Source organism: Lithobates pipiens, unplaced genomic scaffold (assembly GCF_037356315.1).
Source record: "Lithobates pipiens isolate NorthernLeopardFrog02 unplaced genomic scaffold, aLitPip1_a1.2 Scaffold_3, whole genome shotgun sequence".
Classification (NCBI taxonomy): Eukaryota; Metazoa; Chordata; class Amphibia; order Anura; family Ranidae; genus Lithobates; species Lithobates pipiens.
The window spans coordinates 147,184,982-147,210,425 of record NW_027507790.1 but is presented as its reverse complement, the minus strand read 5'-3'; the positions used below and the strand labels follow the sequence as shown (position 1 = coordinate 147,210,425).

General features: G+C 44.3%; 1 protein-coding gene across 1 annotated transcript; it reads left to right on the top strand.

Annotated features, from left to right (window-relative positions):
- The first annotated feature begins 382 nt into the window (after nucleotides 1-382).
- On the top strand, nucleotides 383-922 carry LOC143941246 (uncharacterized). Its single transcript, XM_077463288.1, has one exon. It carries the CDS (start codon nucleotides 383-385, stop codon nucleotides 920-922), a length of 540 nt encoding a protein of 179 aa, XP_077319414.1.
- The last annotated feature ends 24,522 nt before the right edge of the window (nucleotides 923-25,444 follow it).

Genomic DNA, 25,444 nt, shown 5'->3' with positions numbered 1-25,444 from the left:
AAACTTGGAGAAGGGTTTTATCTGGCCCTCCACGTCCCCCACAGGTGCTGGAATCTTTTTTGTAGAAAAGAAGGATCATACCTTGCGCCCCCTGTTGACTACAAGGAATTAAATAAGATCACCATCAAAAACATATGTCCATTGCCTCTGGTTCCGGAAATGTTCCAATGCTTCAAGACGTCCACAGTTTTCACAAAACTTGACTAACAGGATGCTTATAACTTAGTTCGAATCCGCAAAGGGGACGAATGGAAGACAGTTTTCCGCACTAGATTTGGACACTACGAATACCTTGTCATGCCTTTCGGGTTGTGTAATGCTCCTGCAACATTTTGTTAATGATATTTTTAGAGATTTTCTTGATCTGTTTCTGATTGTCTATATGGAAGACATCCTGATTTTCTCCAATTCCCTTTCTGAACACCGTGAACATGTGAAGAAGGTTCTCGGCTGGCTAAAGGATCATGGACTATTTGCAAAAGCTGAAAAATGCGAATTTGAAAAAGAGACAATTCAGTTCCTAGGGCTTATTATTTCCACCACAGGCATCTCCATGGATCCCCAAAAAGTTAAATCCATCCTTGAATGGGCCACTCCTACAGCCCGAAAGAGCACCCAGAGATTCATAGGATTTGCCAATTTCTATCGCAAATTTATTAAAAATGTCTCTGCTATCAATGCTCCTATTACCCAGCTTACAGGACAGAGCACCCGGTTTTCATGGACACCAGCAGCACAGGTAGCCTTTGACCAGTTAAAGACTCTGTTCACCTCAGCACCTATTCTGCAGCACTCAGACTCCGCATCACCTTATGTCCTCGAGGTGGACGCTTTGGAGCCATCCTGTCTCAGCGTCAAGGAACAAAGTCCCTATTGCATCCCATCGCCTTCTTCTCAAGGAGAAGAATTACGATGTGGGTGACCGAGAATTACTAGCCATAAAGACAGCCCTAGAAGAGTGGCATTACCTACTGGAAGGAGCGGCACACCCCATTTTTATTTTTACCGACCACAAAAATCTCGAATATCTTAGAACTGCCAGACGACTGAGGCCACGTCAAGCCAGGTGGGCACTGTTCTTTTCCTGTTTCTCCTTCCATATTACCTTCAGACCGGGCTCCAAGAATGGCAAGCCCGAGACGTTATCACGCATGTATCCAGAAGAGGAAGGACATCACCAGACAGACACCATCCTACCAGCCCAAAGTTTTCTGTTGCTACAAGCAGACCTAATCACCCAACTTAAGCAAGCATCCACAAGGAATGTCTTACCACCGGGTATCCATTTCCAGGAACAGGAGGGGTTATTCTTGTTTAACCAAAAGGTATTTGTACCCACAAGTTTACGCACCAAGATCCTCAGCCTGTGCAATGACCACCCCTTGGAGGGACATTTTGGCATAACCAAGACTGTGGAGCTTGTACAGCAGACCTTTTGGTGGCATACTCTAAGATCTGATGGTAAGGATTATGTCAGTACCTGTGGGGTCTGCAACAGAAGCAAGACTGATAAAACCAAAGCCTGGGGCCTGTTAAGGCCATTGCCCATTCCCAAGAGACCCTGGGAGATGATCAGTATGGATTTTATCGTCATGCTTCCGCCTTCCGAATCTTTGTGATTGTGGACAGACTAACTAAAATGGCTCATTTCATCACCATGTTAGGAACCCCGTCCTCCACAGAGACCACATGTGCTTTCATCAAAGAAGTGGTGAGACTCCATGGTGTACCCAGCAGACCTCTGACCGGGGTGTACAGATTACATTGAAGTTCTGGAGAGACCTGTGCAAGATGTTAAAAATCGAGACCTGTTTCTGATCAGCCTATCACCCCCAGATGAATGGCCAGACCGAGCGCACAAACCAGACCTTGGAACAGTACCTTCGGTGTTTCTCATCCTTTGCCCAGGATGACTGGGCATCTCTTTTACCCCTGGCAGAATTCGCCTACAATGATACCGTTCACTCGGCCATGGGAGAAGCCATGTTTTTTGCAAATTACAGGTATTTTCCGGCTTTCCTGCCTGACATCGTGCCTGACTCCTCGGTTCCTGCAGTCCAGGACAGAGTAAGTATGCTCAGTCTAACAACAAAGTATTGCAGGAGGTCATTGCCAAAGCACAACTGGACAATAAGAAGTTTTTTGACAGAAAACAAAGAGGAGACAAGGTCTGGCTATCCACAGCCAACTTAAGACTGTCATGTCCATGAAAGAAACTCGGGCCTAGATACATCGGCCCTTTTCCTATCAAGAGGCAGATTAATCCGGATGCCTATGAACTCTTGCTCCCAGAGACTTACAGGATTTATCCCGTCTTCCACATCTCCCTACTAAAGACCGCAAGGGAAGACCCTTTTCCTGGCCGTGAGTCACCCGCACCTACTCTTATCGATGGCAACGAGGAATACGAGGTCGAAACAATTGTGGACCGTAGGAAGAGAAGGAATGTGATCCAGTTCTTAATTAAGTGGAAGGGCTACGGGCCTGAAGACAACTCTTGGGAACCAGAGACCAATCTTCATGCCAAGAAACTGATAAAGGCATTTTTCAAAGCTCACCCCGAGAAGAGGTTACAGATGGGCATCCAGAGGTTGCCCATTGAGGGGGGGCAATGTGAGAGAAGTCCAGCTAACAGACGCATGCCTGCGCATAATTACATTGTAAAGAAGGACTTGCATTGACATTTGCGCACACAGGTGCGCGGATGTGCAACAGGTGGGCGCCAATGCGTGCGCGCGCACACAGGAGCGCGCCAATGCGCACACGTGTGCAAGTATGGGTGCCAAGTAGCTATTTAAACTGAGAACTGACACATGAACCTTGCTGAGTGGTCTTTCAGCTAGTGATCTGAACCTGATCTGTTCCTGTTTCCAGTATCTTGACCCGGCTTCACCTGAACCTTCTCCTTGACCTCCGCCTGCCTACTTGATCCTGGCTTGTGTTTGACTCTGCTATTGCCTGATGCTCTTGTACCTTGCTGCCCGTCTGTGTACCGAACCCGGCCTGTGTCCCGTCTCTGCCTCTGCCTTTCGTCTTGGTACCTGCTCTGTCCGGCTGTTGATGACCTACTGGCTTATGTCCCGGCTACGCCTCCATCTGCTGATCCAGCGATACGGAGCTCCGATCTTTAGGGTCTGCCCAGCGCTCTAAAGCCACCTGGTTCCTGTCAAGGTCCAGCCAGCACCGTCCACTACATTGGCCCTTGTGCCACTCTGTGTCCTTTACTCCCTGTCACCACTATCAGGGGTGTCGGACAGGAGGTGAAAGAGAAGCCCTCTGTCCAGCTCGATCTCCACCGGGTACGTGACACTTTCATTTCAATTGCCGTGTGTTCCCGCTGATCGCCGTCATAGACAGCCCTGCCTCCTGGCTGGGGAACTTTGATATAAGTCACACGTCCCGGGATTGGACGGGTGATCTCTCTATCAAAGTCCCCGGACAAGAAGGAGGGGCTGTATGTGACAACAATTGCCAACAATTGCGGGGAACACACGGCAATTGAAATTAAAGCTGTTATGTTCCTTGGTGCTCTGATCATTCGGCCACCTGCTCTCCTCTCTCTTCCCCTTCTCGATCGCTGGGAGAATGAATTCCATACAACCCTGCCTGCCGGCGGTACTCGCCCCCCGCTCCCAGGCAGCCCACCCTCGCCAGCCCTCATTTTTGAGTAGAAAATTTGAGGGCTGAACTATCTCATCACTTGGAGTATCTGGGACTGGTCCTGCATATAGCCCTGTCCATGGTCTACCTTCCACAGGAAAAACTCTAGACTCTCTGCTGCCATGTTCTGAATCTACAGTCCAAAAGCCAACCAACCTTCCACTTCTATACTAGGGTTTTGGGATTGAAAGTGGTCTTTTTCAAATGATATGCCCAATATCATCTCAACATTCTGGAAGCATGGGACATATAGACTCAGAGACTGTTGGACCACCACATTCATTTGATTTCCAAAACTATGCTTGCATTGACCTAATGGATAATGAATATGGTGCTGGAATCAGGTAAATGCTTTTTCCTGGTGATTTAGGAGGCTCTCATGATAGACGTCAGCCTTTGGGCTGGGGTGAAGTCTTAGGCACTCTCTCAGTGCAAAGGACCAGAGGAAGCTTGTCTCCTGATAAATGTTCTGAAAGTTAGAGAAATTCAGTTGACTAGATGTGGACTGACCATTCGTGAAGTTGGGCACTGCCCAAGGCCCAGGGCCAGTGGGAGACCCAATGTGAGGGTACTTATAAATATATCTTTGTAGTATACAATTTATAAATGTATGACAATAAATATCGGTGCAATCACAGAGTGTGCAGTTTAGAGTTAGTATAGCCATTCATATGGCTCAGGGAGGGGAGGCAGGATTAGGAGACCAGTGGGGGGGGATGATCCCTCCATTCTCGCTCCTTTCCCCTCCTGGTCACTAAGCGTAATCTCACTCCCAGCACTCCTCCCTCTGGGCTCATTGAACCAAGGTGGGTACAGCCAGTAAGTAAACCCACAATCTACCCACCGACGATCTACCTACCATGATTATAATGGGTTTAATGTGATCAGTCATTGGATAATGAGATTACACTGGTGAGGAGGGGGGATCAGGCTGAGGACAAGGGGAAAAAAATGGCCCCTGCCCCCACCTATAACTGGATTTCACAGCAAGGAGCACATGGAAGGGCAAGCACATGAAAGACAAAAACAGAACATTCCATAGCTCAACTCACCAACCAGTCTGCTGACCAACCAAATTAACCTACCCAACAGTCAATATAGTGTATATGGTGTAGGAGTCTGTAAGTTAGAGTGCAGAGGACTGGGGTGTGCAATGCACAAAATGCAAGGGTCAGAATCTGCAGTCAGTGTTGGGTTTAGGAGTGTATAACACGCAGAGAGCATGGTCAGGAGTAGGGAATGCACAGTCGAGGCTGGGAGTACACAACAAAAAGAATGCAGGAGTGAAGGTAGTGTACCACACAGTTTAGGGGCAGTAGAGTATAATCTGTTAAAAACAAGGGTTTAGTTATAAATTCAGTAGTGTTAGGACTGCGTGAAGAGGCCTTGCAGCTTTCACATGCGTTTGCAAATGCGTGCTAACTAAACCCTTGTTTTTAACAGACTATACTCTACTGCCCCTAAACTGTGTGGTACACTACCTTCACTCCTGCATTCTTTTTGTTGTGTACTCCCAGCCTCGACTGTGCATTCCCTACTCCTGACCATGCTCTCTGCGTGTTATACACTCCTAAACCCAACACTGACTGCAGATTCTGACCCTTGCATTTTGTGCATTGCACACCCCAGTCCTCTGCACTCTAACTTACAGACTCCTACACCATATACACTATATTGTATATTACATGCTTCTTGTCAAAGTGTTCATTTTCTTAACAGTTGCTGGTTTCTAAGCAGTCCCTGACTATTTTAATGAAGTTCTTCTTTAGGATAGGCTCAAATAAAGTGTTAGCTCTCTATCTATTTTGAGTGTGCACAAATCATATGTAATGGAAGAGTCTTCTTGTTTTGTTTTGTTTTTACTGATTGTACTGGGGTTTATATATGTCTATGGGAATCTTGCTTGTGGCACAGCAATCAAAGAACATTATACAGGTAAGCCTGGGTTTTGTTTAACTAGGCCCCCTAAGCCTCCTATCTGTTAACACAATTTGGCCACACCCACTGTTCGCTGAGGTGCACATAGAATGCCGCAATACTATTCTCATTTAAAAAGCCTTTAGTATATACTACAAAAAAAAATTGTCATGCACCGCTAAAGTGTTTGGGTTTGGCTTGGAGAAAGGGTGGCAACCCTAGGGCAGGGTCGTCTTTTCACACATGCAGTTTCCCTACGCCCTCAACAGGGGGATTATGTGTGAATAGAGCAGGTAATCAGTGCAGCAGGTGGGGGAAATAACTGGAAACAATCTTTTGTGGCTCTCACTGCAGCACATGAAAGCCAAAATATTCTGCTCTAGTTGCTGCAGTGGGAGCCATAAAAGGTTGGTTCCAGTTATTGCCCTTTGTGTGGGTGTGGCTTGAGTGTAGATGGGGACACCATGATCTCCTATTGCCCGAGGACCCCATGAGTTGTCAGTCTGCCCATGAAGTTGACTCTTTAACTGTTTTAGTCATCAATGTCTGTACTTCAGTAAGTGATCTCTTTGCCCTGAGATGTTTCTAGACATCTGTCAAAGGTGGGGGATGATAGACATGGATCTTCCAGCTTTCAGGCTCAACAACAAACAATACAGGTTTGTCTCCAGGTCCAAGGATCCTCTGGCCTTCATGGTGAATGTCATGGTGAATCTGTAGGATTAATTCAACCTGATTTATGCCTTTCCTTCCCTAAACTTTGTTCCTCAGCTACATCACAGGATTGAGCTGGAAGGCCTTCACATTTATAAATGCATATTGAAAGTCATTTAAACAAGGTCTCCTATATCCTGCTGACCTGTCTCCTATTTGGAAAGGTGCTGCCTAATGCACCGTACACACGGTCGGATTTCCGACGGAAAATGTGAGACCGGATCATGTTGTCGGAAAATCCAATCGTGTGTGGGCTCCATCAGACTTTTTCAGTTGGAATTTCCAATGCACAAAGTTGGAGAGCAGGATCTAAAAGTTTCCGACAACAAAATCCAATTGTTTAAATTCCGATAGTGTGTAGACAATTCTGACGGACAAAGTGCCACACATGCTCAGAATAAATTATGAGACAAAAGCTATTGGCTACTGCCCTTTTTATAGTCCCATCATACGTGTTCTATGTCACCGTGTTCTGAACGATCGGATTTTACGACAACTTTGTCCGACCGTGGGCCAGTTTGGGCCAAAATCCGTCTGAAAAAATCCAACGGATTTTGTCATCGGAATGTCCGACCGTGTGTATGGGGCATAAGAGAGGTCTAATAATAACCTAGTGATCCATCCTGCTTATCGTATTAATAACCTTGATACCTAAATACAACAAGTGAAGCTTGAATTCACTGATGCTCCATGCTACTAATGTGTATGTGTGACTACTAATTGTTTGAGGTACGTATGACTCAATAGGCTACTCCCTGCAAGCATGGCCTGTCTGTCTGCTTGACAGTAATTATCTTACAACTAGCACTAGAGAGTGATGAAGGAGTGGCTAAAAATTTCCACCTGGTCTTTTCTAAAAAATGAGTGTACCTGACATACTAGGATGCTAGTTCACCCTCTGACTGACACTTTCATATTATTTAACCCACTTAATAACATAAATAATATACCAATGCAATAAACAGTAGGAAATTGTCCAGGTTTAATGCAATACAGTGTTCTGATACAATGACAATATATTCCTTCTGGTCATAATTGTACCACTGGAAAGCTCAGAGCCCTAAGCTACAAGATACATTTCCCGATATAATCCACCATGGAAATTTCTCTAAACATTGGGACTTGTAGCTGACCTTCAGCAGTTGCTTTTTGCATAGAAAACCAATATTGACCATTTTGTGATTTCCACTGGCTTTACTTTTTGTCTTATACAGTCCTTTAAATGTGGCCCTGTTTTTATTTTTTTTAACCTAAGAACATACATACACATACAAAAAACACTGGTTGATCTTGCATTATTATTAGGGCCCTAAGTGTCCAATTACTGCCTGTCATCGCCCACCAGCATGGATCTTGGGGTGGAGCTGTTGGTGTGGCCAGTCTGAAGGAGTATACCAAAGGAGGAGAGGGAATGTCCGCTATGGGGGAGTGTGCACAGGCTTCAAGCCAAGATGAAGGAGTTCAGGCGCAGGGTGGAGAGGTAGCTAGAGCACTTGCTGCGTCTGGTGGGCCCCCTCTCCTGTCACCGACCTGCCAGGTGGCGGGACTGAGTGGGGACTGACAGACCAGGTGCTCAAACCATGGGCTGCTTGCTGTGTCCGGCAAGGCAGCTCAAGTCAGTTCAATGAGGGTGCAACACACATCACAGGAAGGTATAGTCTATACAGGGCAGTGTGTACAGGAAGGGGGGAGTTTGTTTGGGAAGGCGTTGTAACATTAAAGGGGGGTAGTGTGTGCAGGAAGGGGGTGTAGCGGTAAAAGAGGGCAGTGTGTGCAGGAAGGGGGTGTAACGTTAAAGGGGGGCAGTGTGTATAGGAAGGGGGGTGTAGGGTTAAAGGGGGCAGCTTATACAGGAAGGGGGTGTAACAATAAAAGGGGACAGTGTGTACAGGAAGGGGAATGTAGGGTTAAAAGGGGCAGTGTATACAGGAAGGGGGTGTAGCATTAAAGGAGGGCAGTGTGTGCAGGAAGGGGGGCCAGTGTGTACAGGGAGGTTGTGTAGGGTTAAAGGGGGGCAGCATGTGCAGGAAGGGGTTGTAGCATTAAAGGGGAACAGTGTGTGCAGGAAGGGGGTGTAGCATTAAAGGAGGGCAGTGTGTGCAGGAAGGGGGGGCAGTGTGTACAGGAAGGGGGTGTAGGGTTAAAGGGGGGCAGCGTGTTCAGGAAGGGGGTGTAGCATTAAAGGGGGTAGTGTGTGCAGGAACGGGGTGTAGCGTTAAAGGAGGGCAGTGTGTGCAGGAAGGGGATGTAGCGATAAAGGAGGGCTGTGTGCAGGAAGGGGGGGCAGAGTGTACAGGAAGGGGTTGTAGGGTTAAAGGGGCAGTGTGTGCAGGAAAGGGGTGTAGGATTGAAAGGGGAATGTAGGGTTAAAGGGGGGCAGTGTATGCAGGAAAGAGTGTAGCATTAAAGGAGGGCAGTGTGTGCAGGAAGGGGGGGCAGTGTGTACAGGAAGGGGGTGTAGGGTTAAAGGGGGGCAGCGTGTGCAAGAAGGGGGTGTAGCATTAAAGGGGGGCAATGTGTGCAGGAAGGGGGTGTAGCGTTAAAGGAGGGCAGTGTGCAGGAAGGGGGGGTAGTGTGTACAGGAAGGGGAGTAGAGGCTTAAAGGGGACAGGCATTATGTGCAGGAAGGAGGGGCAATGTGTACAGTTTTTTTGGGGGGGGGTGCAAGTAGGAGGTCTTGCTAGGGTTGCTATCTCATCACTATAAACCCAAACACATATGAATTACACAGGTTCTGAGTCTAATTACATGCAGATAAGGCAACAAGTGAGTTTAATTACAACCTTAATCAGCCACAGAACCTGCGTAATTAATATGAGGTGGCAACTCAAGGCCTTGTCTAGGATGCAAAATAGTCTAGCGCAGGCCCTGATTATTATATATGTGCTCCAACTTTGAAGGCTCTCGAAATTTATAGTTAGGACTACAGATAATACTGGGGTTCCTTTTTGCAGCCTCTCTGTGTATTTGCAAATGTGTGCAAACAAAACCCCTGTTTTAGCGTGAACTGTTAAACAGGGCCATTTTGTTTGTTGCAGGCTTTTCTTAGTTGTTGTTTGACTTGCGTCGCCCCTTCCATGTGCTCCTTGTTGTTAAGGTCAATCATCGGTTGGGACAGTTACCGTTTGTTGGGACAGTTGCCGTTTGTTTGTACAGTTGGTTATTGAGTGAGGGGGCGCACTGGACACCTTTTCTGCCATTGTGCTATGTGCTGGGTGTCCAGTGCGCCCCTGTGCCTTTGAGGAGGAGTGGGCTCCCTCCAGACATACCTGCCCTTTATATAGTGCTATATAATGTGCTCCGACTTTGGAGGCTCTCAAAATTGATAGAGTTAGGCCGCGTACACACGGGCGGATTGTCTGTCCAACTTAGTCCGCTGAACCGTGTTTCAGCGGACAATCCGCTCGTGTGTGGGCTTCAGCTGACTTTTTCAGCGGACAATCTGACGAACAAAGTCTTACGGAATTTCCGTAAGACAGTCCGTTCAAACTTGGTTTTGTCCGTCCAAACTTGGTTTCAGCGGACAGTCCGCTCGTGTGTAGGCAAGTTGGACGGACTAAGTATGGCGCATGCTCAGAAAGGATTTACACGGCCGAAGGTTGCATTGCAGTGTATAGGACGTCGTTTTTCTAGTCCCGTCGTACGTGCTGTACACGTCATCGCGCACGCTTTCAGCGGACTGTCTGCTCATCGTGTGTGGTCAAGTCCGTTCATGCAAATTTTGAACGGACTGTCTGTCGCATTGTCTGACGAACTTAGTTGGCCAGACAATCCGCCCGTGTGTACGCGGCCTTAGGACTGCAGATAATACTGGGATGCCTTGTTGCAGCCACTGCAGCTTATGCATGTATAAGCAAATATGTGCAAACTAAACCCCTGTTTTTAACATGAACTGTTAGCCCTTGTACACACGGTCGGAGATTCCGACGGAATGTGTTCGATCGGACCGTTTTGTCGGATATTCCGACTGTGTGTGGTCTACATCGGACTTTTTCCGTCGGAATATCCGACGGACCAAATTTTCCAACCTGTCCGTAAAATTTTCCGACAAAATGCTCCGATCGGACATACTCCGATGATGTGTAGAGAATTCTGATTGGACAAAGTGCCACGCATGCTCAGATCAAATTCCTACACCAAAGCTATTGGCTACTAGCGTGAACGTAGTCCCGTCGTAACGAAATAATGTCATCACGTTGGATTTTCCGACAACTTTGTCGGACCGCGTGTATGCAACAGTTTCGGGCAAAATCCGTCTGACAAAATCCGACGGATTTGGTTGTCGGAATCTCCGACCGTGTGTACAAAGGCTTAGATAGAACAATTCGGTTTGTTGCAGGTTCACTGGTAAGTTGAGCTGGGAATTTTCCTTGATGTTTTTTAACATTTATGACCAGCATGTGACAGCGGTGCTAAACATGGCAAATGGGACAAATCTTGTTCCCTAAAGGCTTACGATTTAAATCGGATTCACATAAAAAAATCGAATTCAGCCAAGTTTGTAAAAACACTTTCCAACTTAAAAATATTAACTGCACATGGAACAGGCACAGTAGCTGAGTCACGTTTTGAACATTAATCAGTAGGTCCATTCAATAATGACATATCCTACGTTTACCTATTAAACTGGGAGTAGCCTGTTGACTCACACGTGTCTCAAACAAATACTAGTCACCGACACTCATTTGCAGAAAAAAAGTATTGCCTTACTCTAGTCTCAAAGTCTGCAGGTATGTTTTAGGGCTCAATCACACTATTTACGGTGACCTGTGCTTTTTTCACACTAGAAACATGCAGGTCACCACTAGGACACATAGAAAACAACTGCCTTCTATATGCCCTATTCACATTGCTGGTGCAGTAGAGTGCCGAAAAAGCAGCATATCTGCACTAATTGTACAGATGTTTTACTACTAAAATCATGTCTGCCCCCATGTTGTAAAGCGCTGCCCAAACTGTTGGCACTATATAAAACCTGTATAATAATAATTACACAATACAAAGCATGGACAAGTGAAAGAATGACAATGATACGAAGGTCATTTTCCACTGTTAGGCTAGGAGACAAAACTGCAACACGGCAGATTGGAAGGAAAAAAAGGCTAAAGTTGAGGGGTTAAACAAAAAAAAGAAAAAACTCACTAAGATCCCTACATTCACATAAGGGATATGGAATCAGGAATCTCCCCAGCCGTGCTATTGTATTCTGACTCTCCCCATCAGAATACACTGATCAGGGCTGCAACCATTGACTGTAGCAGCTGATCACATACTGGTTTTCCATCAGAACTGTTCAACAGAAGCCAGTTTAAAGATAGAGAGGGGTACAAAGTGATTGAAATTCATCTGATTCCTTCTGAACTGGACAAGTTTTGATAAGTGTATACACGGCTTTAGGCCCCATTCACACTTGGTATTTCTGCCCACAAATCGCAGTAAAATTACGGCAAAATGCACAATGTGAGTTTGGGTGCCATTTATTCTTAAGGGCACCCCAAATGCAAAACGATTTTGCCGTAATTGTTGCATGGGAAAATGTGAAAATTACAGCATGCAACAAAACCGCTCATGACCCAGTGCCAAAATGTGTTACATGAGCTTCTTTTGAAGGAGACAGAGCCCATTCAAAATGAATAGTTCCGTTACAAAATAAGCGTATATTGATTGGTTTGCGCAAAAGTTATAGCATCTACAAAATAGGTGTAGATTTATAGCATTTTTTTGAAAAAAAAATGTTATTAGTAATATCGGCGATCTGCGATTTTTATCATGACTGCGACATTATGGCAGACACATCGTACACTTTTGATACTATTTTGGGACCATTGTCATTTATACAGGGATCAGTGCTATAAAATTACACTGATTACTGTGTAAATGACACTGGCAGGGAAGGGGTTGAACACTAGATGGCGATCAAGGGGTTAAGTGTGTCCTAGGGAGTAATTCTAACTGTGGGGGGGATTGCATCACTAGAACATGACAGAGATCACTGCTCCCGATGACAGGGAGCAGTATATCTCTGTCATTTTGCTAGGCAAAACAAGGAAATGCCTTGTTTACATCTCCCTGTTCTGCAGCTACGTGACACGATCACGGGCACTCTGCGGACATCGAGAATGCATTAACCCCTTTAAGTCACAGCACAGCTGTGGATATTTGAAATTGTGGGGGTGATTTACTAAGATGAAGACACTGCACTAGTTCATACATTAATTGGTGCGGTGGAAACGTGCGAACCGGCGCACATTGAAGCGCAAATAAGGATAATAAATACCCACATATGTAAACTGCAACTGGTGCTAGGGTAACTGCGGTTTTCTCTTTTGATAATAGCGCACGCCCAATACAATTGGTTAATTTCATCTCATTGGATGTGTCTTGGCAGGCAATTAGTAGGCGTACTCAGTCAATTAATTTTGATGCTAACCTCATTCCTATCACTTCTAATATATCTTTGAAATGTGTTTTTTTTTTTTACCCAAATCTTTCAATACATTACAAAGAACAGAAAGTGTTTCTAAACCCAATAAATTAATGTTTTCAGATTAATGTACTCACTTTTGTTGCCAAAGGTTTAGACAATAATGGATTTGTGTTGAGTTATTTTAAAGAGAGACAGCAAATTTACACTGTTATACAAGCTGTACACTCACTACTTTACATTGTAGCAAAGTGTCATTTCTTCAGTGTTGTCACATGAAAAGATATAATAAAATATTTACAAAAATGTGAGGGGTGTACTCACTTTTAGGAGATACTGTGTGTATATATATATTAGGGCTGTTACTAATTAAAATTTTCGTGTTTGATTAATCGATTATTTTTTTTTATCGATTAATCGACTAATTTTGATTAATTATAACGCACATACAGATCCAACTACTTTTAGCTGATCTCCTTGCATTGCAACTCTGGATTAATCAGTGGTAAATGTGGTATACACTATATACAATCACCCGACACTAGTTAGTTTCCCCAATCCATGACTTAACTTCACACTTCACACAAATACTTTTTAAATTCAAACTGTAGCACTGACGTAATAAATTTTTTCCACAGTAGCGTGACAATCCCTCCACCTCCGGTCTAACTAATCACTCTCACCTTATAGCATGGACCCCTGTGCAAACAGGTGGTCATGCAAGTGGGTGTCAAAAGGGTTAACAAGGATCTACTCACTTAAAGATGATAAAAACACAACATGTAAAGCCAACAATCGTGTTAGTTCCATAGGGCAGCAGCGGGTTATGTCATGCATAGCTCCTCCCCTGTACGCATTACGTTCAATCAGAACTTCAACGTCACTGGATTCCTCCCCTTTGTTAGCAGACGGAGGCTCTTGGGGAAGGGGGAGGAGTCCAGTGACGTCGATGTTCGTGACGTCACCGAATCTCTGATGGAACTCCCTGGAGACCCGGAAGCAGGCGGAGAGGTGAGTACCGATCAAAAAAATTTAATTGATTAATCGAGGAATTCATCTTTAATTTCCACAGCCCTAATATATATATATATATATATATATATATATATACAGTGGTGTGAAAAAGTGTTTGCCCCCTTACTCATTTCCTGTTCCTTTGCATGTTTGTCACACTTAAGTGTTTCGGAACATCAAACCAATTTAAACAATAGTCAAGGACAACACAAGTAAACACAAAATGCAATTTGTAAATGAAGGTGTTTATTATTAAAGGTGAAAAAAATCCAAACCATCATGGCCCTGTGTGAAAAAGTGATTGCCCCCTAAACCTAATAACTGGTTGGGCCACCCTTAGCAGCAACAACTGCAACCAAGCGTTTGCGATAACGTGCAATGAGGCTTTTACAGCGTCCTGGAGGAATTTTGGCCCACTCATCTTTGCAGAATTGTCCTAATTCAGTTACATTAGAGGGTTTTCAAGCATGAACGGCCTTTTTAAGGTCATACCACAACATCTCAATAGGATTCAGGTCAGGACTTTGGCTAGGCCACTCCAAAGTCTTCATTTTGTTTTTCTTCAGCCATTTGGTGGTGGACTTGCTGATGTGTTTAGGATCATTGTCCTGCTGCAGAACCCAAGTTCGTTTCAGCTTGAGTACACGAACAGATGGTCGGACATTCTCCTTCAGGATCTCTTGGTAGACAGCAGAATTCATAGTTCCTTTTATCACGGCAAGTCTTCCAGGTCCTGAAGCAGCAAAACAGCCCCAGACCATCACACTACCACCACCATATTTTACTGTTGGTATAATGTTCTTTTTATGAAATGCAGTGTTCCTTCTACGCCAGATATACTTGGACACACACCTTCCAAAGAGTTCCACTTTTGTCTCATCGGTCCACAGAATGTTGTCCCAAAAGTCTTGGGGATCATCAAGATGTGTTGTGGAGAAATTGAGACGAGCTTTGATGTTCTTTTTGCTCAGCAGTGGTTTTCTCCTTGGAACTCTGCCATGCAGGCCATTTTTGCCCAGTCTTTTCCTGATGGTGGAGGCATGAACGCTGACCTTAACTGAGGCAAGTGAGGCCTGCAGTTCCTTGGACGTTGTTGTGGGGTCTTTTGTGACCTCTTGGATGAGTCGTCGCTGCGCTCTTGGGGTAATTTTGGGGCGGCCGGCCACTCCTGGGAAGGTTCACCACTGTTCCATGTCTTCGCCATTTGTGGATAATGGCTCTCACCGTGGTTCGCTGGATTCCCAAAGCTTTGGAAATGGCTTTATAACCCTTTCCAGACTGATAGATCTCAATTACTTTCTTTCTCAATTGTTCCTGAATTTCTTTGGGTCTCGGCATGATGTGTAGCTTTTAAGGATCTTCTGGTGGACCTTACTGTGTCAAGCAGCTCCTATTTAAGTGATGCCTTGATTGTGAACAGGTGTGGCAATAATCAGGCCTGGGTGTGGCTAGAGAAATTGAACTCAGGTGTGGACAACCACAGTTATAGTATGTTTTAACAAGGGGGGCAATCACTTTTTCACACAGGGCCATGATGGTTTGGATTTTTTTTCACCTTTAATAATAAACACCTTCATTTACAAATTGCATTTTGTGTTTATTTGTGTTGTCCTTGACTATTGTTTAAATTGGTTTGATGTTCCGAAACACTTAAGTGTGACAAACATGCAAAGGAACAGGAAATGAGGAAGGGGGCAAACACTTTTTCACACCACTGTATATATACACACACACACACACACACACACACACACACACTGAAGCAGGAAGCAATATACATTGGCCCAGAAGTGAATCTGTACACAGGAAGTAGGTGTGTGTTTTGAAATCAAATCATTTAGACATACACACATGACCCACACAAACACCACCCCATGTAAAAATAAATAAAAAATTATCTTAATTTGCAAATAAGTTTAGCGCCGGCTCCTGAAGAGCATGCACTATGTGTTTTTTCTTTTTAAAATTCCTAAAGCCACAGTTGGGTTTTAGGGTCAATTATACCAAATTCTGGTTTCTGTACCAGTCTAGCTGGATTGCATTGGGTTCTGCTTGGCCACAGGTGTCGCTGTCACCACTGGCAAGTGTGAGAACGCAGTTTAGCTGGATGTATTGAGTGCAATTATTTCTTGGAACCAGCCCAGTGGGAGTGTCATCTTGCTGTGCATTCTGGGAGAGGGTACTTAAGGTACTGAGATCACGTACTTCTGGGTTCCAGTCCAACAGATCTTTCTGTCTGCTTGGTCCTGGTCCTGTTGACCAGTCCCCATGGCACTCATGGCCTGGGGTGCTGATCCATCCAATTCCATGTCTCGGGGCTGGCTAGCCCAAGGCAAAGTAACTGGGAGGAGAATTCAAAGGTGGTCCGGTGCCGTCTCATCTGTGGAGAGGCTCAGCAACTGGAGAAGCAACCAGGGGAGGACTCTTCAGGAGAAGGCCATGCATAAGGCTGGGTTCACAGAAGGAGCCTGGAGACTCAGTTGAAAGACACCAAGTGAATCTACACTCATACGGTATCGCCGGACCGGCTGCGAGATACTGGTACCATATGATAGGTCTCTAAATTTACCTACGTTCCTCAGTTACATTCAAGTCTGTGGCATAGACTTTATTCACAAGTGTTCTACATTCAAGTCTGTGGCAGAGACTTTATACACAAGTGTTAGGCTTGCTGCTAGGCCTAGTGAGAGGAGGTCTATCCGATAGCTGTGAGAATACACTGAGAATCCAGTTGTGAGCGCGAATTTTCTGGATTTCTATAGGGAGAGACTTCTTATCTTTTGCAGCTCCAAGAGTACCTGAACTTCCTACCCAACCCTCTACCCTTCATTGAGAGACTGTTTTGTCTACTTGTTTTGAAATAAATATCCCAAAAGTGGATCCATTGTCAGTTTCTGCAGTTCTACCTCGGGAAACCCCTAGACGTACACAAGGTCAAGAAGGTAAAGGTAAGCCCAGTTAAACCAGTCGCTCCTTCGGGGGTCAGTGCTTCATAAGGATCATCCCTTCCTCAGAGAAAAGTGTGCGGGCATGGTGGTAGGAAGAATTTAGCAGCAGTACAAGCAACTTCCTGGAGAGGCGTGATGTCATTCCTGTGTGCTGGCCACCACTTCTGAGAACCAGATATGCTCCACGGGTACATACCTCCACACACACAGCAGTTGCGCATCTTACATACACAGCGGTCAAGCATCTAGAAGCAATTGGCGCATCTAGCTGCAGGAACCCAATTTTTATGGAAATTAATAGTAAAACAGATGCAGATTTCCAGGACTGGACTAATAAATGTTTCTAGGGAAAGGAAACTGGTGTTTTCTATTAACCTCTTGGCATCCGTGCTATAGCCGAATGACGGCCACAACGCCGGACCAAAATTTCGGGGAGGCGTCATATGACGGCTGACCTTAACCCCTTACCACGTGATCAGCTGTCAGCCAATAACAGCTGATCACATGGTGTAAACAAAAGCTTAGAAATGTTTTTTTTTCTCCTAACGCTGACAGCGTGAGAAGAAAAAAAAGCCGATCAGCACCGGCTTATCTGCAAGGGACATCGGTCTCGAAGAAGAAGAGGCAATTATGCCTCATCTGGGCTCACCAGTGCCACCTGCCAGTGCCACCTATGAATGCCCATGAGTGCCACCTATCAATGCCCACAAATGCCACCTATCAATGCCCACCAGTGGTGCCAATCAGTGCCATCTAGCAGTGCTGCCTATCAGTGTAACCAGCCAGTGCTGATCAGTGCCCATTATTGCCACCCATCAGTGCCCATCACTGCCACCTATCAGCTCCTACGAGTGCAGCTTCATCAGCGTACATTAATAAAGGAGAAAAATTACCTGTTTGCAAATTTTTATAACAAAATATAAAAAAAGATTTAAATTTTTTTTTTAAATTCAATCTTTTTAAAAAAAATTTACAAAAAATAAAAACGACAGAGGTGATCAAATACCACCAAAATAAAGCTCTATTTGTGGTAAAAAAAAAAATGTTAAACATTTAATTTAGGTACAGTGTTGTATGACCGCGCAATTGTCATTCAAAGTGCAAAGCTGAAAATTGGTCTTGGCAGGAGGGGGGTTTAAGTGCCCAGTAAGCAAGTGGTTAAACAAGGTCTAAATGGGCCATTGACATGCATCACAGTTGAATTTAGGAATGTGTCTTTGCAAACTTAAACTAAATTAAATGCTTTCTTATTTTTGCTTGGGGATAGAGTGCAGAGGGATTAGAATTAAACCTGTCAGTTTTTGGGGATGTCTACATCCCTGATGGGGTGAAGATACCTCCCAAATTTTGCCAGTTTCTCCTTCAAATGTATTCACTTCCTGTCACATAGCCAAACAGGAAGTGAATATAAAACCCTACCAATATCTTTTATGGGGACACAAAGGTAAATCTAAATAGTTTCCCCATTAGGTAAATTGCACTCTAGCATTTTGCATTTTGCATTTTTAAAATTATTAAGTATTTTGGACTTCGGGGTTTATTTACTAAAGGAAAATCCACTTTGCACTACAAGTGCACTTGGAAGTGCAGTTGCTGGAGATCCGAGGGGGACATGCAAGTAAAATAAAAAAACAGCATCTTTGCTTCTACCGGATTGGATGATAAAATCCCCGGTACTTCCCCTCAGATTTACAGCAAGTACACTTGTATTGCAGAGTGGATTTTCTTTTAACAAACCCCAAAATACCTAATAGTTTGGGGTGTACACAATAAAGTGATAGAGTGCAATTTGCTTCATGGAGACACTAGTCAGATTGACCTGTGCGTCCCAAAGGAAAGACATTTATTAGGATTTTACCCTCACTTACTGTTTGGCTATGTCACAATTTTCAGAAAAGGGACACAAAGCCCAACCTAAAAAAAGACAAACAGGGGTTCTAACACTCAGTTGGTTTCCCTCTAATGTCCACAATTAGAATAACACCAAGATAAACTTATTTTGTTCAGATGGTGTCAAGCGTGTGTCGTGGCAGCCAGGTGAGGAGTACAAAGACAAGTGTGTCTTGCTTACAGTCAAGCATTGTGGTGGGAGTGTCATGGTCTAAGGCTGCATGAGTGCTGCTGGCACATAAATGCCAACATGTACTGTGATATACTTAAGCAGAGCAGTATTCCAGCATGATAATGACCCCAAACACACCTCCAAGATGATCACTGCCTTGCTAAAGAACCTCAGGTTAAAGGCGAAGGACTGGCCAAGCACGTCTCCAGATCTAAACCCTATTGAGTGTGACAGACCTAGCCGGGACACAGACTTTTTGAGAGGACTGAATGCGAGCCTCTTGCCGACTGATTATGGGCCCTGGATTTTAAGGGGCACAGGGTGAATGAAAACCCCACTATAATCTGTGCTAGTCAGATTCAATGCTGTATATATGTATATATAATGTGTGTTGTCTCATGCTTTTGGGACACACACTGTCAGATGCTAATGTCAGGAACTCCAGCCATCTGTCTGTTGGCTTGTATAATGTAAATGAGTCTAGTCTGGCTTGTAATCGTATTCCACACATTGTTGTTTGGGCTAATTAACCCTGTGTTGATGTTTATGGTAATGTTTATTGAATTGTTAGTGAGCTAGGAGCCGAAAAGTCTTATCCCTCAGTCAACTAGTCTTGTTGATTTAGATAATTAGTTCATGCTAATTAGGTTAGGTTTTAGTCTTCTACTGTATTATAAATACTTGCCATTTTGGTTCTAATAAATCAGTCCATGTTAAGCAGCTAAGCAAGTGTCGTCTTGTTTTGTGCTTGTGAGCGGTTGGAATATCTGATATCTATATTCAGACTTAGGAAGCAGTATACTGACGGAAGCACTCAATTGGAGTGTGGGATCAGTTCCGTCACATTGAGCATCTGTGGGGCATCCTCAAAGGGAAGGTGGGGGAGCGCAAGGTCTCTAACCTCCATCAGCTCCGTGATGTCGTCATGGAGGAGTGGAAGAGGACTCCAGTGGCAACCTGTGAAGCTCTGGTGACCTCCATGCCCACGAGGGTTAAGGCAGTGCTGGGAAATAACGGTCGCCACACAAAATATTGACACTTTGGGCCCAATTTGGACATTTTCACTTAAGGGTGTGCTCACTTTTGTTGCCAGCAGTTTAGACATTAATGGCTGTGTGTTGAGTTATTATGATGAGACAGCAAATTTACGCTGTTATGCAAGCTGTACACTCACTACTTTACATTGTAGCAAAATGTTATTTCTTCAGTGTTCTCACATGAAAAGATATAACAAAATATTTACAAAAATGTGATCATCGCTGTTGGCGGAGTGGTTTGTGGAGCTGCAAGTAGGAGATCTAGGGAGTTGTGTTGTGCAGGACTGGGAGCTTGCGTCATACAGGACTGGAAAATTGTATCACAGTAAATGATACCCGCAGCCCCCCCCCTTGTCGGTTGGTCGCCAGCCCCGCACTTACCCCATCTAGGTCGTGGGCAGCGCTTCCTCTGGGCGGTGGCTTCAACCTGCATCTCCCCCTCCTCAGCTTCACGGTGGCTTCCCCTGCGTCTCCTCCTCCTCTGTGGCTAATACATTCAGCACAGTTTATTGATAATAAATGGCTTCAGTCAAACACTAGCCATGAGTGAAAGAAATGTTTTTGTGTTATCATTCATATTCTCTGAAAAATTGCCAAAAAATCATAAATTCTGCCAGGGTATGAAAACTTATGAGAGCAACTGTATATGTTTTGTTAGGTTAAATACATAGGGGTAGTATCTGGAGGATCTGTGTTTTCTTTAGTGTGATGATCTATGTTAGCAAGAACACTGAAAGTGCTTGTAATAGATTTTAGGACTTTCTAAAATTGACCTGCTGTGCAATCTATTTTCTCCATAGTAAAGAGAAATGTCATTCAGGTCTTTCATGTCACATACACTGTGTTGGCATGCCAGTCAAGAAAGGGAAAGACATCAATGGAAGTCCTTTCATCACGCAATTCAGGGTCTGCCCTTTAAGATTATATCCAGCCTTAGCGATCTTTCAGGTGGGCAGCAGTAAAAACAGGTAGCTAAGCCATTACCCTGGCCATCCACCTGAATTGTAATAGTACAGCCGGACATGGCTGTACACATGTCTCGGCTGCAATACAATGCTTTGTGGTTGCAGCATTTTTGTGACACTGCCTGTCAAACTCCACACTCGCCCATTGAGCTCAATACCGAATGCTCAGCTTGCAATTGCACCACAATGTAAAATTGCCTTTTGTCAACTAAAAATAGGATTTTTATTACAGCTTACCTGTAAAATCCTTTTCTTGGAGTACATCACGGGACACAGAGCAGCATAGTAATTACTATGTGGGTTATAGCCAACCTTCAGGTGATGGACACTGGCACAACCAAGACAGGAATTTCACTCCCTAAATAACCCCTCCCATAGCGGGAGCACCTCAGTTTTTGTAGCAAAGCAATATACATATATCCCAAAAGAGGGGAGGGACCTCCCGTGATGTACTCTAAGAAAAGGATTTTACAGGTAAGCTGTTATAAAAATCATATTTTCTTTATTATACATCACGGGACACAGCACAGCATAGTAATTATTATGTGGGACGTCCCAGAGCAATGCTATCTGAGGGGAGGGAGACACAAAAAAAATCAGGGTGTCATCAGACTTGAGGACCTGTACTGCTGCCTGTAGCACACTGTGCCCAAAGGGTCATCCTCATGCCTTTTTTACATCCACCTGATAGAATCTAGTGAATGTGTGGACCGAAGATCAAGTTGCGACCTTGCGAGTCTGAGTCATAGAGGCTTTGGTTATGTACTGCCCCTGAAGCACTTACTGCTCTGGTAGAGCATGCTCTAACTCAAAAAGGCGGTATCCTCCTTTTCCATTCATTAGCCTGGATGATAACCTGCCGAATCTACTCAAAAAAATAGTACATAATAGTAGATTTCGATGCTGCCTGCCCCTCCCTGGGCCCTTCTGGCAGCACAAACAAAGCATCAGTCTTCTGTATCTGAGCAGTTGTTTTCAGATAGACTTTAACCACTCTCACTACAAGGACAGAGTGCAATAATCTTTCTTCTGCAAAACGGAGTTCTGGAAAAAAATTAAGTTTAAGGAAACATCTTTGGTTCATATGAAAAACTAGACACTACTTTAGGTAAAAAAAGGATGGGTGAGGACGCAGTACCACCTTATCCTTAAGAATGATTTGGCTTTTTTGAAGTATGGATTTTTACAAGAAAAAGCTGCCAACTCTGAAACTCTTTTTGCGGAAGTTACCAAAACCAAGAACACCAATTTCCCTGTCACAAGGATCAAGGGGACATGGCACAAGGGCTCAAAAAAAGACTGACCTTGTAAAGCTGACAAAACCACACTCAAATCCCATGGGCAGAAGGGTGTCCCAAATGGCGGAATTAAACGTGTTACCCCTTGTATAAAGGCCCAGACCAAGAATGCGAAGCAAGCGGCTGAGATTTGACCCTTGATCATACTCATGGCTAACTTAATTTCTACTTCTAAATGTAGGAAGGCAAGAACTCTACTTATGACATACTTCTGAGGATGCCATCTTTTGGTTTCACACCAAGAAACGTAGGACCCTATAGTAAAGGCTGGTTACCTTGCATTAGACATGTGCAGAGTAAAATATTTCGTTTCGGAATTTCGTTTTCGTCCGAAAAATTTATTTAGTTACTCCCGAAATTCGTTTTTATTTATTTCGTTTTTCGTTCAAAAATTGCATTCGTCCGAAAATCCACATGAATTACGGTCGAATCTGTCTTTGAAGGCTTATGGTGTCTGTCGAATGTATAAAGAAGATTCGATGGAGCTAGTATATAGCATACTTTAGAACCCTATTAAAGTCTATGGGACTCCAACGTTCAAAATCTAAAGTGCTAATTTTAAAGGCTAATTTGCAAGTTACTGTCCTAAAAAGTGTTTGGGGACCCGGGTCCTGCCCCAGGGGACATGTATCAAAGCAAAAAAAAGTTTTAAAAACGGCAGTTTTTTCAGGAGCAGTGATTTTAATAATGATTAAAGTGAAACAATAAAAGTGTAATATTCCTTTAAATTTCGTAGGGGGTGGGTTGTCTATAGTATGCCTGTGAAGGGGCGCATGTTTCTGGTGCTTAGAACTGTCCCTGCACAAAGTGTCATTTATGCAGGAAAAAAAGTCCTTTAAAATCACTCGCAGCTATTATGAATTGTCGGCTCCGTAATACAGAGAACACTCATTGAAAGTCATTGATAAAAAAATAAATAAATAAAAAAAGCGTGGGGGTCCCCCAAATTCAATTACCAGGCCCTTCAGGTCTGGTATGGATATTAAGGGGAACCCTGCCTCAAATTTAAGAAAAAATTTGACGTGGGGTTCCCCCTAAATATCCATAACCAGACCCTTCAGGTCTGGTATGGATATTAAGGGGAACCCCGCGTCAAATTAAAAAAAAATTGCCGTGGGGTTCCCCCTAAAAATCCATACCAGACCCTTTATCCGAGCACGCAACCTGGCAGGCCGCAGGAAAAGAAAACGAAAATAGCTGAAATTCGGACGAAAATGCATTCGGACGAAAACGAATGCACATGTCTACCTTGCATTAATCAGGGTAGTTACTACTGAACCTGAAAACCCCCTATTGCTTAGAATGTGGGTTTCAATAGTCAATTCATCAAATTTAGCGCTTGTAAGGCAGGATGGAACACCAGCCCCTGGGAAAAGCAGGTCTGGCAAAGATGGAAGAGACCAAGGGTCCCCTTTCTGCCAACTTTAAGATTCCTGCATACCAGGATCTACTGGACCACACCGGGGCCACTAGAATTACCGGCTTCTGTTTCTCCCTGAGCCTGTGCAATAGTCTTGGTAGCAGCTGAACTGACGAGAATGCATAGATCAGTGAGAACTGATCCCAAGGAGTCATTAAAGCATCCAGCCCGTTGGCGAGCGGATCCCTTCTCTTGAAACAAAGTTGTCCAACCTCTTGTCGAACTTATGAAAAAACTCACCACCGCCCTCATCTATAGCTGGCTATAGCAGTAAGTGGCATTGGAAGGCTAAATCAGGTAACAACAAGGCATGGGGAATGCCCAGGAAAAATCCAAGCCTACTTACCACCAGCTCGCAGACAACCAAATAGACCTGTCTAACAGTACGTTAAAAACAGGGGTCTAGTCCGCATTCATTTGCAAACGCATGCGTAAGCCACAGAGCCTCGTCAAGGCACCCTTGTATCTGTGGTCCTAACACTAAAGTATGAGTGTCCCCACAGTGGAGGCACATGCATTGTAATGGATAGATGAGGTTAGGTGGACTGAACGGGAGCCCACCCCTTCTTAAAGGTACATGCAGCACACCAAACACCCAGCATGTAGCACAATGGCTGCAAAGGTGTTGGTGCATTGCTGCACCAATACAAATACGATATGAAAAAGCTCTTGTTGAACTTAGATGCTAATAGATCTAAGTCTGGGGGTACCCCCTTTCTGGCATATGGCTAGAAAGACATCAGGATTTACAGACCATTCTCCCAGGCACAACTGTTGGCGGCTCAGAAAAATTTGCCTGCCAATTCTCCACCCTGGGATAAAGATTGCAGATAAGCAAGGAACATCTTCCCCTCCCTCTGGGCTGCAAGAGTTTTTTGGTGCCCCTTTTTGGTGACAATGGTCTCTTCTAGGACTGCTTCCCAGCCCCATAGGCTGGCATCCGTTGTTACTATTTTCCAAGTAACTGGATTGAACGATTTCCCTTCCTGAAAATCCCTGGTTATCAACTACCAACTGAGATTCTGGCGCACCCTTGGGGCCAGATTCATTAGATAATCCAAGGCTTAGGCCTTCCTGTTACAAGCAGACAGACTACTGTATTGCACCAATCTTGAAACTGGACATAGGGACATACTTCGAATGAAGCCAGCATCTTCCATAGCAACCTCATGCTAAGGCGAATGGAAGAACCCTTCCTTGTCTTGACCACCTGGACCAGCTTCCTTATAGCCTTGATTTTGCCTGGGGCAAAACTAATCCTTACTGATCACAAGGATGATTTCTCTAGGTTGAGAATCCAGCCCAGTTGTTCCATATTACCGACTGTACTGGACATTCTTGGTTTAATCGTGCCAACGACAGATGACCTGCTGCTGTAGCTCAAGGTATGCCATTACCGCTATACCCTGTACACACGGTCGGAGAATCCATCAGAATGTGTCCTATCGGACCGTGTTGTCGGATAATCCGACTGTGTGTGGTATGCATCGGACTGTTTCCGTCGGAATATCCGTCGGACCAAATTTTCCAACTTGCTGGAAATATTTTAAGACAAACTGGTCCGATTGGACATACTCCGATCATGTGTAGCCTACTCCGACGGACAAAGTGCCACGCATGCTCACATTCAAATTCCAACACGGAAGCGCTCGTTCAGGTAAAACTACTGCTCGTAAGCGATATAGCACATTCGTCACACTGCAATGTTAAAAATTCTTTCATGAAGCGCATTCTCTTGTTCTTTACAATGCTGCAAGAACGAAATTCTTTTGATGCTCATAGTCAGACACACTTCTCCCGAACGTATTTCATTACTCTTTTTTAACCATTTCAGCAATACAATTTTAGTTTGCGTCACATCTACACAATTTTAGATTTTTTTTATTCTTTTTTGGATGTTTTTTTTTTGAGATTCCCTAAAAATCTCCTTTAAAGACAGTTTGCTCATTTCTCCTTTTTTTGGGGTGTTTTGTGTTTGTAAATTT

Excerpts from the sequence above, each read along its gene's own strand:
- LOC143941246 (XM_077463288.1), top strand. The coding sequence starts at position 383 with ATGGAAGACATCCTGATTTTCTCCAATTCCCTTTCTGAACACCGTGAA.